Genomic DNA, 16126 nt, shown 5'->3' with positions numbered 1-16126 from the left:
CTGCTGTGAGAGCCCTCTCAGCCCCACCCACCTCACAGGGTGTCTGTTGTGGTGGGGGAAGATATAGGAGATTGTGAGCCGCTCTGAGTCTCTGACTCAGAGAGAAGGGCGGGGCATAAATCTGCAATCCTTCTACTTTACAGAGGACTCGAGGCGGCTTATAATGTATTTATTCGGTCAAGACTGAACGGATATCTTTTGGACCAGGGATCATCCAAAGAGATTGATCTATAGAGCTCAAGGCTCTTTGGGGGACATACTTAGAGAGACAGTCCTGTAGGCATGTTGGTCCCAGACCGCATAGGGCTTTAAAGGTTAAAACTGGAACCTTGAACTTGATCTGGTTTTCAACTGCAAATAAAACAATTATTTAAACACAAAGAGAGAGAGAGAGAGAGAAAGACACAGATCAAAATCTCAGTTAGTACTGCCAATAAGAATAAACACAGATTAGTCAAACGAAGCCCTAAATAAAACTGTCATCCTCTGCTTCCTGTAGATCGAAAGCATGGGGGTCAGGCACATCTCCCTGGGGAGATTGTTTTGCAATTGTGGGGCCACCACTGAAAAGGCTCTGCCCTGTCCCTCTGCGTAGCTAATGGCAGCTTATTTCTTTGTGACGTGGAGATCCCTGCCCCCCCCCCCCCCGGGGAACGGGTGGCCTGTCCAAAGGAGCTAAACTTCTAAGAATGGTTTTTCTTTCTCGCAGGTCTCTCGATTCGCTGTTGAGCAAAACTGTACAAGGGCTGTCTGCCATAGACTCTCACTTGATCGAAGTAGATGGGGACACCCTGTATTTGTATGGCTCGGGGGCTCTGGAATCCCTGGATCGGAACTGGAGCGTCCAAACCGCCGGAAACATTGCCACGATCGCCTTTATTTTCATCGACTTTGACGAGATCGTTCCAGTATTATCCAAGCTGAGGATCAAATTCCCCAACTTTGTGGTAAGAAGCTTGTCTCCAGAGCTTTGGGCAACCTGAACTAGCCTCTTCTCCCATTCCCGGCTGGCTCGCTTTGGTCAAATAACCCTTCCCCTTTTCTGTTTTCTGGTATTTTTATGGATGCAGTTTCTTGTAGCTTATCAGCCTCGTTTATTTGATGAGGCGCAACATCTAGCGGATCTATCCCCTTATACTCCTTGACTTGCCTTGATCTAGAAGGCCCAGGCTAGCCCGATCTCATCAAATATCGAAAGCTAAGCAAGGGCATAAATGGGCAGTCTTCGCAGTGGAGGACGGTAAGCAATGGGGTGCCGCAGGGCTCAGTACTGGGTCCCGTGCTCTTAAACTTGTTCATAAATGATTTGGAGTTGGGAGTGAGCAGTGAAACGGCCAAGTTTGCAGATGACGCTAAATTGTTCAGGGTGGTGAGAACCAGAGAGGATTGTGAGGCACTCCGAAAAGATCAGTTGAGGCTGGGTGAGTGGGCGTCAACGTGGCAGATGTGGTTCAATGTGGCCAAGTGCAAAGTAATGCACATTGGGGCCAAGAATCCCAGCTACAAATACAAGTCGATGGGGTGTGAACTGGCAGAGACTGACCAAGAGAGAGATCTTGGGGTCGTGGTAGATAACTCACTAATAATGTCCAGACAGTGTGCGATTGCAATAAAAAAGACCAACACCATGCTGGGAATTATTAGGAAGGGAATTGAAAACAAATCAGCCAGTATCATAATGCCCCTGTGTAAATCGATGGTGCGGTCTCATTTGGAATACTGTGTACAGTTCGGGTCACCGCACCACAAAAAGGATATTATAGCACTGGAAAAAGTGCAGAAAAGGGCAACTAGAATGATTCAAGGGTTGGAACACTTTCCCTATGAAGAAAGGTTGAAACGCTTGGGGCTCTTTAGCTTAGAGAAACGTCGACTGCGGGGTGACATGGTAGAGGTTTACAAGATTATGCATGGGATGGAGAAAGTAGAGAAAGAAGTACTTTTCTTTCTTTCTCACAATACAAGAACTCGTGAACATTCAATGAAATTGCTGAGCAGTCAGGTTAAAACGGATAAAAGGAAGTCCTTCTTCACCCAAAGGGTGATTAACATGTGGAATTCACTGCCACAGGAGGTGGTGGCGGCTACAAGCATAGCCTGCTTCAAGAAGGGGTTAGATAAAAATATGGAGCAGAGGTCCATTAGTGGCTATTAGCCACAGTGGGTATATATATGTGTATATATATAATATTTTTTGACTACTGTCTATACTTGGATGGGAGACCACTGAGGAAGTCCAGGGTCATAAGAATAGAAGAGAAGCCATGTTGGATCAGGCCAGTGGCCCATCCAGTCCAACACTCTGTGTCACACAGTGGCCAAAAAAACCCATGTGCCATCAGGAGGTCCATCAGTAGGGCCAGGACACTAGAAACCCTCCCACTGTTGCCCCCCTCCCCCCAAAAAGCACCAAGAATATAGAGCATCACTGCCACAAACAGAGAGTTCCATCCATACTCTGGGTCTAATAGCCACGATTCTGGGGTGGCCAAACTGCGGCTCAAGGAGCCACATGTGGCTCTTCCACACATGTTATGTGGCTCTTGAAGCCCCACTGGAAAAGGCTTTTGTCTGCTTAAATTACTTCGCCAAGCCAAGCCAACAGGTGGCTTGGATAATGCATTTAAAGTTACTTCCTTTCCACCTCTCTCCTCCCCACCCCAAATCTATTTTCCTTCCTCCCTTCCCTCCCTCCCAGCTCTCAAACATGTGACATCATGTTTTGTGGCTCTCAAACACCTGACATTTATTCTATGCGGCTCTTAATGTTAAGCAAGTTTGGCCACCCCTGCATGGATGGACCTCTGCTCCAGATGTTGATCCAATCCCCTCTTGAAGCTCACTATACTTGTAGCCGCCACCACCTCCTGTGGCAGTGAATTCCAGGTGTTAATGACCCTTTGGGTGAAGGACTTCCTTTTATCCGTTCTAACCCGACTGCTCAGCAATTTCATTGAGTGCCCACGAGTTCTTGTATTGTGAGAAAAAGGGGAAAGTACTTCCTTCTCTGCCTTCTCTATCCCATGCAGAATCTTGTAAACCTCTATCATGTCATCCCGCAGTCGACGTTTCTCCGGGCTAAGGAGCCCCGAGCGCTTTAACCTTCCTTCCTAGGGAAAGTCACTATGCAGAGGAAAGCCATGGCTAAGCCACCTCCGTTCATCTGTCCTGAACTGGACAGCCCTGGCTTGACTTTACCAGGTCTCAGCAGCTAAGCAGGGTTGGCCCTGGTTAGTATTTGGAGGGGGGATCCCCCAGGAAGTGGTATGCTTCTCCAAGCCCCTCTTGAAGCTGTCTGTGTCTCTTTCTGCAGCACTTGAAGTTTAAGGAGACGAACCTCGTCACGCTGCAGCAGTTCAACGCCTTAGTGCCGGTTCGCCGCGTGGAGCAGCTGACGGTGGACGCCCAGGGAAACCCAGTGGTCAGCTTCACCTTGTGGAAGTACTATGTTCTCTTCCGGCTGAGCCATTTCAACCTGCAGAAAATAAACGGGGCAGAGGTGAGGAAAGCCTTGTGGAGGAGAGGCTGTTCAAATGAGATACCGCCTACGTGGATCAGGTGGATCCAGGTTCCCCCACCTTTTTGAGCTTGTGGGGCACCTTTGGAATTTGGACCCAAGGGAATAGGCGCAACTAGGCTGTGGCGGGAGGTGGAGCCAAGCACAAAATGGTGGCCTCCAGGGGGTGGAGCCAGCTTGAAGATGGTTGCCGCCGGAGGTAGAGCCAAGCACAAAATGGTGGCCACCGGGGGGTGGAGCCAGCTTGAAGATGGTTGCTACCGGAGGTCGAGCCAAGCACAAAATGGTGGCCACCGGGGGGTGGAGCCAGATTGAAGATGATTGCCCCGGAGGTGGAGCCAAGCACAAAATGGTGGCCACCGGGGGTGGAGCCAGCTTGAAGATGGTTGCCACCGGAGGTGGAGCCAAGCACAAAATGGTGGCCACCGGGGGTGGAGTCAGCTGCAAAATGGTTGCCGCAGGAGGTGGAGCCAATCCCAAAAGGTCAAGGAGTGAGGTTATGCCTGACTTTAATAGTATCTATTCTGTGTTTGAGACAAAAGCTCCCTTTAACAGAATGACATATAAAACGAACGTATTGTGATATAATGGTAGCTGCTACTGAAGCAAGGTAAAAAAAAATAAATCTGCCAGCCAATCAAATCACCAGGGCAAAAGGTCCACCCGGCCCTGCCCATTGCTAAAAACACTTGGTGGGCATGAGGAAGAGTGCTGGTGAGTACTATGGTGCCCACGGGGCACGATGTTGGGGACCGTTGGACTAGTTCTCGTTGGACTATGAAACTCTCCAGTTGCCAGTCATTAACAGAGAGTTAGAAACCACAATTTGAAACTAAGAACATCCGGAGAGCCCTGCTGGATCAGACCAGTGGCCCATCTAGTCCAGCAGCCGACTGGTTCTTCTGGAGATCCAACAACAAGGCAGAGATGCCAAGGGCTTGATAAGAACATCAGAAGAGCCCTGCTAGATTAGACCAGTGAGGGTCCATCTAGTCCAGCCTCCTGCCTCACACAGTGGCCAGCCAGTTCCTCTGGAGGGCCAGCAGCAGGGCAGAGAGGCCGAGGCCTTCCCCTGAGAAGAACATCAGAAGAGCCCTGCTGGGTCAGACCAGGGAGGGTCCATCTAGTCCAGCCTTCTGTCTCACACAGTGGCCAACCAGTTCCTCTGGAGGGCCAACAACAGGGCAGAGATGCCAAGGGCTTGATAAGAACCTCAGAAGAGCCCTGCTGGATCAGACCAGTGAGGGTCCATCTAGTCCAGCCAGAGGCCAACCAGTTCCTCTGGACAGGGCTGTTGTGGACAGAGGCCTTCCCCTGATGTTGCCTCCTGTCTCACTCAGTGGCCAGCCAATTCCTCTGGAGGGCCAGCAACAGGGCACAGAGGCTAAGGCCTTCCCCTGAGAAGAACATCAGAAGAGCCCTGCTGGGTCAGAAGAATATCAGAAGAGCCCTGTTGGGGAGGGACGGTGGCTCAGTGGCAGAGCATCTGCTTGGGAAGCAGAAGGTCCCAGGTTCGATCCCCGGCATCTCCAAAAAAGGGTCCAGGCAAATAGGTGTGAAAAACCTCAGCTTGAGACCCTGGAGAGCCGCTGCCAGTCTGAGAAGACAATACTGACTTTGATGGACCCGGGGTCTGATTCAGTAGAAGGCAGCTTCATAAATGTTAGGGAGGGACGGTGGCTCAGTGGTAGAGCATCTGCTTGGTAAGCAGAAGGTCCCAGGTTCAACCCCCGGCATCTCCAAAAAAGGGTCCAGGCAAATACGCGTGAAAAACCTCAGCTTGAGACCCTGGAGAGCCGCTGCCAGTCTGAGTAGACAATACTGACTTTGATGGACCAGGGGTCTGATTCAGTAGAAGGCAGCTTCATAAATGTTAGGGAGGGACGGTGGCTCAGTGGTAGAGCATCTGCTTGGTAAGCAGAAGGTCCCAGGTTCGATCCCCGGCATCTCCAAAAAAGGGTCCAGGCAAATAGGTGTGAAAAACCTCAGCTTGAGACCCTGGAGAGCCGCTGCCAGTCTGAGTAGACAAGACTGACTTTGATGGACTGAGGTTCTGATTCAGTAGAAGGCAGCTTCATATGTTCATAAAAGGCCTCCGGGCTCTGAGATTCAGAGGCTTGGTGCCTCTGAATGTGGAGGTTCCCCTCCGTCACCATGGCTAGTAGCCGTTGACAGACTTCTCTGTGAATCTCTCTAATCCCCTTTTCAAGCTGTTTCTTCCTGTGGGTGTCGCGACATCCTCTGGCAGCCAATTCCACACTTTAACCACTCTCTATTAGATTTTTTTCCCCCGAATGTTATGAACCAGGCTGATAACTAGTAACGAATAAAATAGCTGGAAGTACAAATGTAAAGATTTATTTCTCTGTGCTTTTCCTGCACATATTAATCACGGAACGGAGGAAAAGGGAGGCCAAAACTTTAAACTCAACGAAAAAGTCCCCGAGGGAGGAAAAGAGAGGCAGCGAGGTTGGGGGGGGGGGGGATAATAGCTCCCTTTAAAAATCCAGGATCCTATAAAGAGAAACACGCTGTTGTTTCTAATATCCTCTTGGCAGGGATGCTTTCTTGGCTAAGTACAGATGATCTTGACATTTCAGAAATCATCCCTGAATTCTGAGCACGTCTGGGAGTGTATGTATATGCAATACAGTTGGAATGTCTGAAATAATATTAAAACTCCCATTTTCCTCATCCTTTAATATAACTGGATATTGGATGCGTGTGTCTGCTTCAGTAGCCACTAGCAATATCTAAGTGACTGGTTAGATAGGAGTCCTTAAGAGACCAAAAAAGATTCTCAGGGTGTATAAGCCAAGGGTGTCAAACTCATTTGTTTTGAGGGCCGGATCTGACATAATTGAGACCTTGTCGGACCGGGCTGGGCCATGTGCGTCATAAAACGTAATGCCAGGCATTAAACTCCATTAAAGATTTTTTTAAAAATAAAACATGCTTGAAAGATTAGCGCTCTTACAATATTTTGTTTGCTTAACAGTCGTTGATAACTGACAATTCTTGCTCTGAGGAGCCTCAGCCAATAGAAGAAAGAGAGGCCTGGCTCCTTAGCTCTGCTGTGCGATGGAGGGAGCCTGGCAAAGCAAGTTCTGCCTCCTCCCCCCCCCCCCCGCTCCCTCCAAGGAAGAAGCCTCAGCCAATGGAAAAAATGGAGGTTTTTACTCTGTGGCTCCTGTGCGATTGAGCAAGCCTGGGAAAGCAAACTGTGATGCAGAAGGAAGCAAGAGAGAGAAAGAACGAAGCAGATGACAGCCAGTTGCTGGAGGGCCCAATCCGGCCCTCAGGCCTCATATTTGACACCCCTGGTATAAGCTTTCGATAGCCAAAAGCTCCTTTCCTCAGATATTGACTGAGATCAGGCCTTGAATTCAGCAGGAGCTCACAGGAGCACAGCTCCAGAACCTTTCTGAGGGTTCCCCCTCTTCCTCCTACTTTGTCCATTGAATAGTGGGTGCAGCTGTATAACAATCCCTGGATTAGGAGAGCAGGCAGCCAGCCAGCCACCAGGGGCTTTGCCACACCCCCAGCAGCCCTCATGAACCCCTGGAGAAGTCCACACCACCCCTTCTCCACTTATGTGATTTTGGGTGGTGGGTGGCTTGCTGGCCTTTTGACTGGAGGAGGGGGCACAGCCAGCCCAAGCAGGCCTCGCTCGCCTGGGGCTCGCCTTTCTTGCGTTTGTCTGGTGGGGGGGGCAGCATATGCTAACGAGTTACGTTAATGAGCTCCACCACCTATTTTTCTACAAAACGACCCGGGTCCCTGACAGTCCACGATGCCCACCAGGATTTTTAGAAAGTGGGCCAGCTCAAGGGGGGGATGGCTTTTGTCCAGCAAGGCTTCTCAAGGGCCTTTGGAGATTTGATTGGCCACGCAGATTTTTAAAATGTTGTTTTAAAACATTTTAAAACAACATTTTAAAATGCCGCCACCGCACAAGGGTCTTCGCTGTGCGCCTTAATGCTAAGCTGCGGCAGCCGTCATATAGCCGGCTAGCATACGCATTGCAAGCTGGGTCTCGGATGTCGTTCTTACCCCAGCCATTAAGAACATGAACATAAGAACAAAAGAGAAGCTGTGTTGGATCAGGCCAGTGGCCCTCTTGAAGCTGTCTGTGTGTCACGTTCTCAGGGCGCAGGCAGGCAGGAGTCCCAAGCCAGTCCAAGGTCAAAGTCCAGGAAGTCAAGAAGGAGCCAAGTCACCAATGCAGAATCACAAACTGGAATCAGCAGTCAGTGTCCAAAAGCCACAAGGTCAGGGTGCCAAGGAAATCAAGCAGGTCAGGATCAGGAAGGAGCGTGGATGCAAGCCAGAGAATAGACTTGTTGCTTCCACAAGGTTACCAGGTCTTGGGTGGGAGCTATATGGGAGCCTCAATCAGCCTGTTCCCTGGGTGGCAGTGACTCTGCTAGAACTCAGGGCTGAGAGATCGGAAGCATCGGTGTGCCTCATGTCTTCGCTCTGCAAGTTCTTTCCGGAGCCTGCTTTGAATTCTTGAGATGGGAGGAGGAGAGCTTGGAGGAGATTGATGGTCAACAGCTGACACTGGAGCCTGGAGAGTGATTGATGGGCCAGCTGCTGTCTGTTCAGCTGAGGAACTGGCTGGCAACTCTTCTAGGTCTGTTAACCCTTCCAGCTCCTCCTCGTCAGGGCTCATGACACTGTGCTTGTAGCCGCCACCACTTCCTGTGGCATTAGAAAAAGAAGAGATTTATTTATTTATCACTTTCAGCTTTTATCCCTCCGTCTCCGCAAGCGGACTCAAGGCAGCTAACAATCAGTTTAAACATTGCAATTATAGGTTTTAAAACAATAAAATACAATTTAAAACATTTTACGGTGCTTCAGTGTAGGCGGGATCTTCCTCTTCCTCTGACAGTGATCCTGTAGCGATCGTAATTTCTCAGCAGTGTAGGATGGCAGCCACCTCCCAGTTAGATGTTGAAGGCCTGTCGAAATAATTCTGTTTTTCAGGCCCTGCGGAATTGAGAAAGATCCCACAGGGCCCTTATGGCCTCCGAGAGGGGATTCCACATTTCTGGTGCTGCCCTGAGAAGGCCCTGGCCCGTGTAGAACACAGTCTGGCCGCCCTTGGTCCAGGGATGGACAGTAGGTTTCGTGTCCCTGAACACAGTGCTTGCCGGTGGACATACGGAGAAAGGCAGTCCCGTTGATAGACAGGCCCCCGACCACATAGGGCTTTGGATTTATACCCCGCCCTTCACTACCCAAAGGAGTCTTAGAGCGGCTTACAATCTCCTGTCCCTTCCCCTCTCCACAACAGACACCCTGTGAGGTAGGCAGAGCTGAGAGAGCTCTGACAGAAACTGCTCTTAAGAGGAACAGCGCCACGAGAGACTGACTCAAGGTCACATCAGCAGCTGGATGTGGGGGAGTGGGGAGTCAAACCCCTGTTCTCCCAGATAAGAGTCCACACACTTACAGTGCAATCCTAAGGAGAGTTACTCCAATCTAAGCCTATTCATTTCAGTGGGCTTAGAACAGAGTAACTCTCCTTAGGATTGCACTATTAATCACTACACCAAACTGTTTCGCTAGTCAAGCTGCCGTCTCTCACCATCGCATCTTCAGTGCTGGGGATCTGATCAGCCTCCTGTATGCTGTGTTGATGGCAGAAATCACGGTTAGAATCACGGAGCTGGAAGGGACGTCCAGGGTCATCTAGTCTAACCCCCCGCGCAAGGCAGGGAATTCACAAAGACCTCTCCTCTACGTGTTGCATGCTTTCGTCCCAATATTGTCTCCAAAGCAAATATTTATTTTATTTACTTAAGTTATTTACAGTTTGCCTTGGATTCAAGGCAGATCGCAACAGATATTATATATATTACACATGTTTTTGTTGTGTTTCTTATATCTCTTCTGCAGGTCACAAAGAATGACGTGATCATGGCGGAAAATCTGTTTGGCATCTTGGCCTACGTCGCATCCTCCGATTTACCTTATTGCCGCCTTCTGTCGCTGCTTGGAGAAACCAGGTAATGTGTATCCTATGTGTATCTATAGCAATATTACTACGTACTCCTATGTGTATCTATAGCAATATTACTCCTTCTGATAGGAAACCATCCGGTCCTCATTTATACTTTCAAAAGCAACAGAGTTGGGCCACTCAGAGACAAAGAAGAAGAAGACCATAGATTTATACCCCACCCTTTTCTGTGAATCAGTCTCAGAGTGACTTACAGTCTCCTTTATCTTCTTCCCCCACAACAGACACCCTGAGAGGTGGATGGGGCTGAGGGAGCTCTGACAAAGACTGTCCTTTCAAGGACGGCTCTGCGAGAGCTATGGCTGACCCAAGGCTATTTCAACAGGTGCAAGTGGAGGAGTGGGGAATCAAACCCGGTTCTCCCAGAAAAGAGTCTGCACACTTAACCACTACACCAAACTGGCTCTCACCAAAGAAGGGGATTCTTGATCCCTGGGGGATTTCCCAGCTCTGCAGAAAATATGGCTTTGTTTATTAATCCAAAGTCAGCACACACCCCGCTCCGTAAGCCACAAAATGTCTGATGGGGGACTGGAGGTGAAGAAGAAGAAGAGATTGGATTTGTACCCCGCCCTTCACTCGGAGCAGCCTACAGTCTCCTTTCCCCTCCCCTCCCCAGAACAGACACCCTGTGGGGTAGGTGGGGCTGAGAGAGCTCTGAGAGAACTGCTCTTGAGAGAACTGTGACCGACCCAAGGGCACACCAGCAGCTGCATGTGGAGGAGGAGTGGGGAATCAAACCCACTCCACGGTGCTCCGGAATGTCAAAAGCAGTTGTGAGTCCTTTTTGAAAGAAAAGAGATGGGCGGGATCAGTTGACTCAATCCCCTTTGAGTTTATCAGGTCTTGGAAGGAAGGGAGGGGTATGTGCCTGGGATTGAGAAGATGGAGAATGAAATACTTTTCTGCCTTTCTCACAATACAAGAACGTGTGGGCAATCAATGAAATTAAGGAACTCTAAGCTTAGAATGGAGAAAAGGAAATACTTCTTAACCCAAAGAGGAATTAACACATGGAATTCACTGCTGCAGGAAGTGGTGGTGGCTACAAGCCAAAAGGGGACTGGAGAAACCTGTGGAGCAGAGGTCCATCAGTGACTATTAGCCACAAAGTATAGATGGAACACTATCTTATAGTATAGGTGGAACACTGCCCCACTGTCTGGGGCGGTGATGCTCTGTATTCTTGTGGGGGGGAACAACAGTGGGAAGGCTTCTGGTGTTCTTCTGTCCTGTTGTTGGCCATACAAAGAAGTAGTTGGCCACTGTGTGAGACTGGATGCTGGGCTACTTGGACTAGCAGTCTGATCTAGCAGGGGCCTTCTTCTTCTAATCTTATGACATTGGCATCAAAAAGACAAGGACAGTTCTGGGCTCCATGGATCCGTGTGTGTGAGACAGAGAGAAAGAAGAAGAAGAAGAAGAAAACCGTAGATTTATACCCTGCCCTTCTCTCTGAATCAGAGTCTCAGAGCAGCTTGTTGTTGTTCAGTCGCACAGTCGAGTCCAGTTCTTTGCGACCCCGTGGACCAAGTCACGCCAGGCCCTCCTGTCTTCCACCATCCTCCGAAGCCTGCTCAAATTCGTGTTTGTTACATCAGTAACGCTGTCCAGCCATCTCCTCTTTTGCTGTCCCCTTCTTCTTTTGCCTTCTGTCTTTCCCAGCATCAGGATCTTCTCCAGGGAGTGCTCCCTTCTCATTGGGTGGCCAAAGTATTGGAGCTTCAGCTTCAGCATCTGACCTTCCAGGGAACAGTCTGGGTTGATTTCCCTTAGGACTGACTGATTGGATCTTCTTGAAGTCCAAGGAAAACTCAAGAGTCTTCTCCAGGGAGTGCTCCCTTCTCATTGGGTGGCCAAAGTATTTGAGCTTCAGCTTCAGCATCTGACCTTCCAGTGAACAGTCTGGGTTGATTTCCCTTAGGACTGACTGATTTGATCTTCTTGAAGTCCAAGGAAAACTCAAGAGTCTTCTCCAGGGAGTGCTCCCTTTCTCATTGGGTGGCCAAAGTATTTGAGCTTCAGCTTCAGCATCTGACCTTCCAGTGAACAGTCTGGGTTGATTTCCCTTAGGACTGACTGATTGGATCTTCCTGCAGTCCAAGGGAAACTCAAGAGTCTTCTCCAGCATCACATCTCAAAAGCATCTATTCTGCGCTCGGCCTTCCTTATGGTTCAGCTCTCGCAGCCATACATTACTACTGGGAATACCATCGTTTTGACTATACGGACTTTTGTTGGCAGAGCAGCTTACAATCTCCTTTATCTTCTTCCCCCACAACAGACACCCTAGAATCATAGAATCATAGAGTTGGAAGGGACCTCTAGGGTCATCTAGTCCGACCCCCTGCACAATGCAGGAAACCCACAAACACCTCCCCCTAAATTCACAGGATCTTCATTGCTGTCAGATGGCCATCTAGCCTCTGTTTAAAAACCTCCAAGGAAGGAGAGCCCACCACCTCCCGAGGAAGCCTTAACCACTGAAGAATCACTCTAATGGTCAGGAAGTTCTTCCTCATGTTGATCCGGAAACTCTTTTGATTTAATTTCAACCCATTGGTTCTGGTCCTACCTTCGGGGCCACAGAAAACAATTCCACACCATCCTCTATATGACAGCCCTTCAAGTACTTGAAGATGGTGATCATATCACCTCTCAGCCACTTCCTCTCCATGATAAACATCCCCAGCTCCTTCAACCTTTCCTCATAGGACTTGGTCTCCAGACCCCTCATCATCTTCGTCGCCCTTCTCTGGACCATTCCAGCTTGTCTATATCCTTCTGTATATCCTATGAGGTGGATGGGGCTGAGAGAGCTCTTACAGTAGCTGCCCTTTCAAGGACAACCTCTGCCAGAGCTGTGGCTGACCCAAGGCCATTCCAGCAGGTGCAAGTGGAGGAGTGGGGAATCAAACCCGGTTCACCCAGATAAGAGAGCTACGGCTGACCCAAGGCCATTCCAGCAGGTGCAAGTGGAGGAGTGGGGAATCAAACCCGGTTCTCCCAAATAAGAGTCCGCGCGCTTAAACACTATACCAAACGACACCGAGAGAGAGGGAGACTTGTATACAGCAGTTTTGTGTGATCGGTTAGGTTTGCTTTTTGCAAAAGATTGAGTTGGTTTTGTGTTAAAATAAAAGTGCGGGATGGGGGGGCATAAGCCTGTGTGCATGGCATCTTTGCAAAAAAACGCAGTCTCCTGCTTTTCTAGGCATCGCCAACTTAGGCAGGGGTGGCCAACGGTAGCTCCCCAGATGTTTTTTGCCTACGACTCCCATCAGCCCCAGCCAGCATGGCTGATGGCTGGGGCTGATGGGAATTGTTGGCAAAAAAACATCTGGAGAGCTACCGTTGACCACCCCTGACTTAGAGGATTGTATGTCTCTACACTGCGGAGCTTCCTGTGTATTTTGTTATCAAATGTATGTTTTCTTTCCCCCTTGTGTTTAGATTCCTTCCTTCCCCGTTCCGGAGAATTGCTTAGAAGTGCCTGTCAAGTTACCTGTGTTTAGACACGATTGCAGTTCTGAGATAAGCAGTAAATATCTTCAGGCTGTTTTGCTTGTAAGCGAAGCAACAGGCAACACAGGGATCTGAGAAACGTTGTAAACAGATGAACTCCCGATAAAAAGTCGGCAGCGAGGATCTGAAAGCAAATCAGGTTCGTAACTCTTGCTCCCGTCTGTGTCTGCAGGAAGAAGCAACTGTGTTACCTTTTGGAGGCAAAGGGGAAGAAATTGGGGGCTGCCGACGAGGGTGGCGACCGACGTAAACTCGGAGGGGACAACGTGAATCGGGAGGTCTTCTGCTACGCCACGCGGGACTCCCAGGCAGAGAAGCTGGAGGTAAGGAGCCGGTTCGGGGCACCTTGCGAAATTCCCCGAATGTTTGTCCTTCCCCTTGCGGTGGCTCATCTACTTTCATGATTGGTTTCTTTTACATCTTTTCTTTTTGCCTGCCAAAGCGCCACAGTTGACTTCCATCGGCTGGCAAACGGTTTATTTCAAGGCCGAACTGGAGCGTAACGGATACCCCGTGTGCCGTACTGGCCCAGTAGCTGTTAAGAATTATCCATAAATGGGCCTCTGCCTTTATTGTCAGTGGAGATTTTTCAGTGCAGACCGGGCTGCTCGCAAAACCACCTTTCCCCCCCTCCCTAACCCACCCCTCTTTCCCTTCATGCGCCTGTAAAACAAGTATAAACAGGTTAGGGTTTCACAAATGGCAAAAGGGGCCGTATGTATAATGCAGGAAGGATGTGCTGTTGGAATGAACAAACATAGAATTAGTCTCAAGTTCCAGAGTGGCCGCATGGCATTCCTTGAACGGGTTTCGGCTGATGCCTGTTGAGAAAGGCCCACGAGTCCTTGTGAAAGCCCAGATTTCCGAAGGGCCTAGAGCTATTCACATGTACCCATCTAAGTCAGGGGATGTCAAACTCATTTGTTACGAGGGCCAGATCTGACATAAATGAGACCTTGTTGGGCTGGGCCATGTGTACCTATTTAAGATTAGGTAGCAGAGATGTCAACTTTATAATGGACACAAACACAATTATTATTATTTTTTTAAAAAAAACTTAAAACGTTAGCACTTGTTGGTCTTAAAGGTGTTTTATTTGTATTTCTCCCATGGGATCCAGGGAACTGGGCAAAGGAAGCTCTGGCTCTTTCCTTCCTTCCCCAGGGGACCAGGAGAGGGAGGAGCCTCAGCCAATAGAAGGAAGGAGCGGCTTGGCTCAGTAGCTCTGCTGTGCAACTGAGAGGGGCTAGCAGAGCAAGCTATCCCTTGCCTCATTCTTCGCCAAGGGAGGAGCCTCAGCCAGTGGAGAACATAGAGGCTTTGCTCTGTAGTTCTTACACAATTGAGCAAGCCTTGCAAAGCAAGCCGTTATGCAGAAGGAAGCGAGAGAGAGGGAGAAGGAAGCATATGACAGCCAGTCGCTTGGGAGTCTGATAGGAGTGCTCCAGGGGCCTGATTCGGCCACCGAGCTGCATGTTTGACACCCCTGATCTAAGTTAATTCAAACAACTCCCTCACCCACCCATCAATCTAGTCAGGCTCATTTTCTGTTTTCTGATTGGAGGAGAGAGAGCTATAGAGTGGCTGAGGTCAGATTGAAACCTCGGGCTTTCTGATTTGTAGCATGATCTCTTGCCCTCTGTGTTATATCAGCTGCTTAAAAGGCTGTATTTCTTTTCATATTAAATAGAACGACAACAAAGTTTCAGCCCAATGGTGCCTTTAAGGCCAACAAACTTTTATTGTTGTTGAATTGTAATTGTAAATTGTCCTTTGATGAATTTTTCTGTGGTTTTAATGACTCATAGAATCATGGAAGGGACCTCCAGGGTCATCTAGTCCAACCCCCTGCACAATGCAGGAAACTCTCAAAAACCTCCTCCTAAATTCACAAGATCTTCATTGCTGTCAGATGGCTATTTAGCCTCTGTTTAAAAACCTCCAAGGAAGGTGAGCCCACCACCTCCTGAGGAAGCCTGTTCCACTGAGGAACCGCTCTAACGGTCAGGAAGTTCTTCCTCATGTTGAGCCGGAAACTCTTCTGACTTAATTTCAACCCACTGGTTCTTGTCCTACCTTCCGGGGCCACAGAAAACAATTCCACACCATCCTCTATAGGACAACCCTTCAAGTACTTGAAGATGGTGATCATATCATAGAATCATAGAGTTGGAAGGGACCTCCAGGGTCATCTAGTCCAACCCCCTGCACAATGCAGGAAACTCACAAACCCCTCCCCCTAAATTCACAGGATCTTCATTGCTGTCAGATGGCCCTCTAGCCTCTGTTGAAAAACCTCCAAGGAAGGAGAGCCCACCACCTCCCGAGGAAGCCTGTTCCACTGAGGAACCGCTCTAACGGTCAGGAAGTTCTTCCTCATGTTGAGCTGGAAACTCTTTTGATTTAATTTCAACCCCTTGGTTCTGGTCCTACCTTCCGGGGCTGCAGAGAACAACTCCACCCCATCCTCTCTATGTCAGCCCTTCAAGGACATGATGGTGATCCTGTCACCTCTCAGCTGCCTCCTCTCCAGGCTAAACATGCCCAGATCCTTCAACCTTTCTTCATGGGACTTGGTCCTATGTATGTTTTATATTGTTACCTGCCTTGAGCCTGCTTCTGCAGGATATAAATCTTAATATTAAATTAAATTATTCAAGGTATGAGCTTTTGTGTGCATACACACTTATTCAGCTGTGTCTGTGCCCGCACACGGAAGCTCATACCTTCAATAAAACATTGGTCTTAAATGCATTGATTGATTGATTTTATTTAATTTATATCCTGCCCTTCCTGCCAAAGGCAGGCTCAGGGCAGCTTACAGCTTGGAGTCAAAAAATGACCAACAGGGTAAAACTTCAATAAAGCAGAAAACATAAAAACGATTTTAAAACATCAGTTATACATCAGTTGGAGAGCCAGTTTGGTGTAGTGGTTAAGTGTGCAGACTCTAATCTGGGAGAACCGGGTTTGATTCCCCTCTCCTCCACTTGCACCTGCTAGCATGGCCTTGGGTCAGCCATAGCTCTGGCAGAAGTTGTCCTTGAAAGGGC

The 16126-nt window shown here is 48.9% G+C and overlaps 1 protein-coding gene across 1 annotated transcript in view; it reads left to right on the top strand.

Moving 5' to 3' along the window:
* The window catches only part of LOC132587678 (leucine-rich repeat-containing protein 49-like), a 139284-nt gene that overhangs the window by 63162 nt on the left and 59996 nt on the right, over positions 1–16126 (top strand). The window contains exons 13-16 of the mRNA XM_060259995.1: positions 710–947; positions 3314–3499; positions 9425–9534; positions 13246–13396. Coding sequence (XP_060115978.1) covers positions 710–947; positions 3314–3499; positions 9425–9534; positions 13246–13396 — 685 coding nt within the window. The remainder of the gene's footprint in view (positions 1–709; positions 948–3313; positions 3500–9424; positions 9535–13245; positions 13397–16126) is intronic.

This window comes from Heteronotia binoei, chromosome 19 (assembly GCF_032191835.1).
Source record: "Heteronotia binoei isolate CCM8104 ecotype False Entrance Well chromosome 19, APGP_CSIRO_Hbin_v1, whole genome shotgun sequence".
Taxonomy (NCBI): domain Eukaryota; kingdom Metazoa; phylum Chordata; class Lepidosauria; order Squamata; family Gekkonidae; genus Heteronotia; species Heteronotia binoei.
This window is presented reverse-complemented; position numbering and strand designations above follow the sequence as displayed.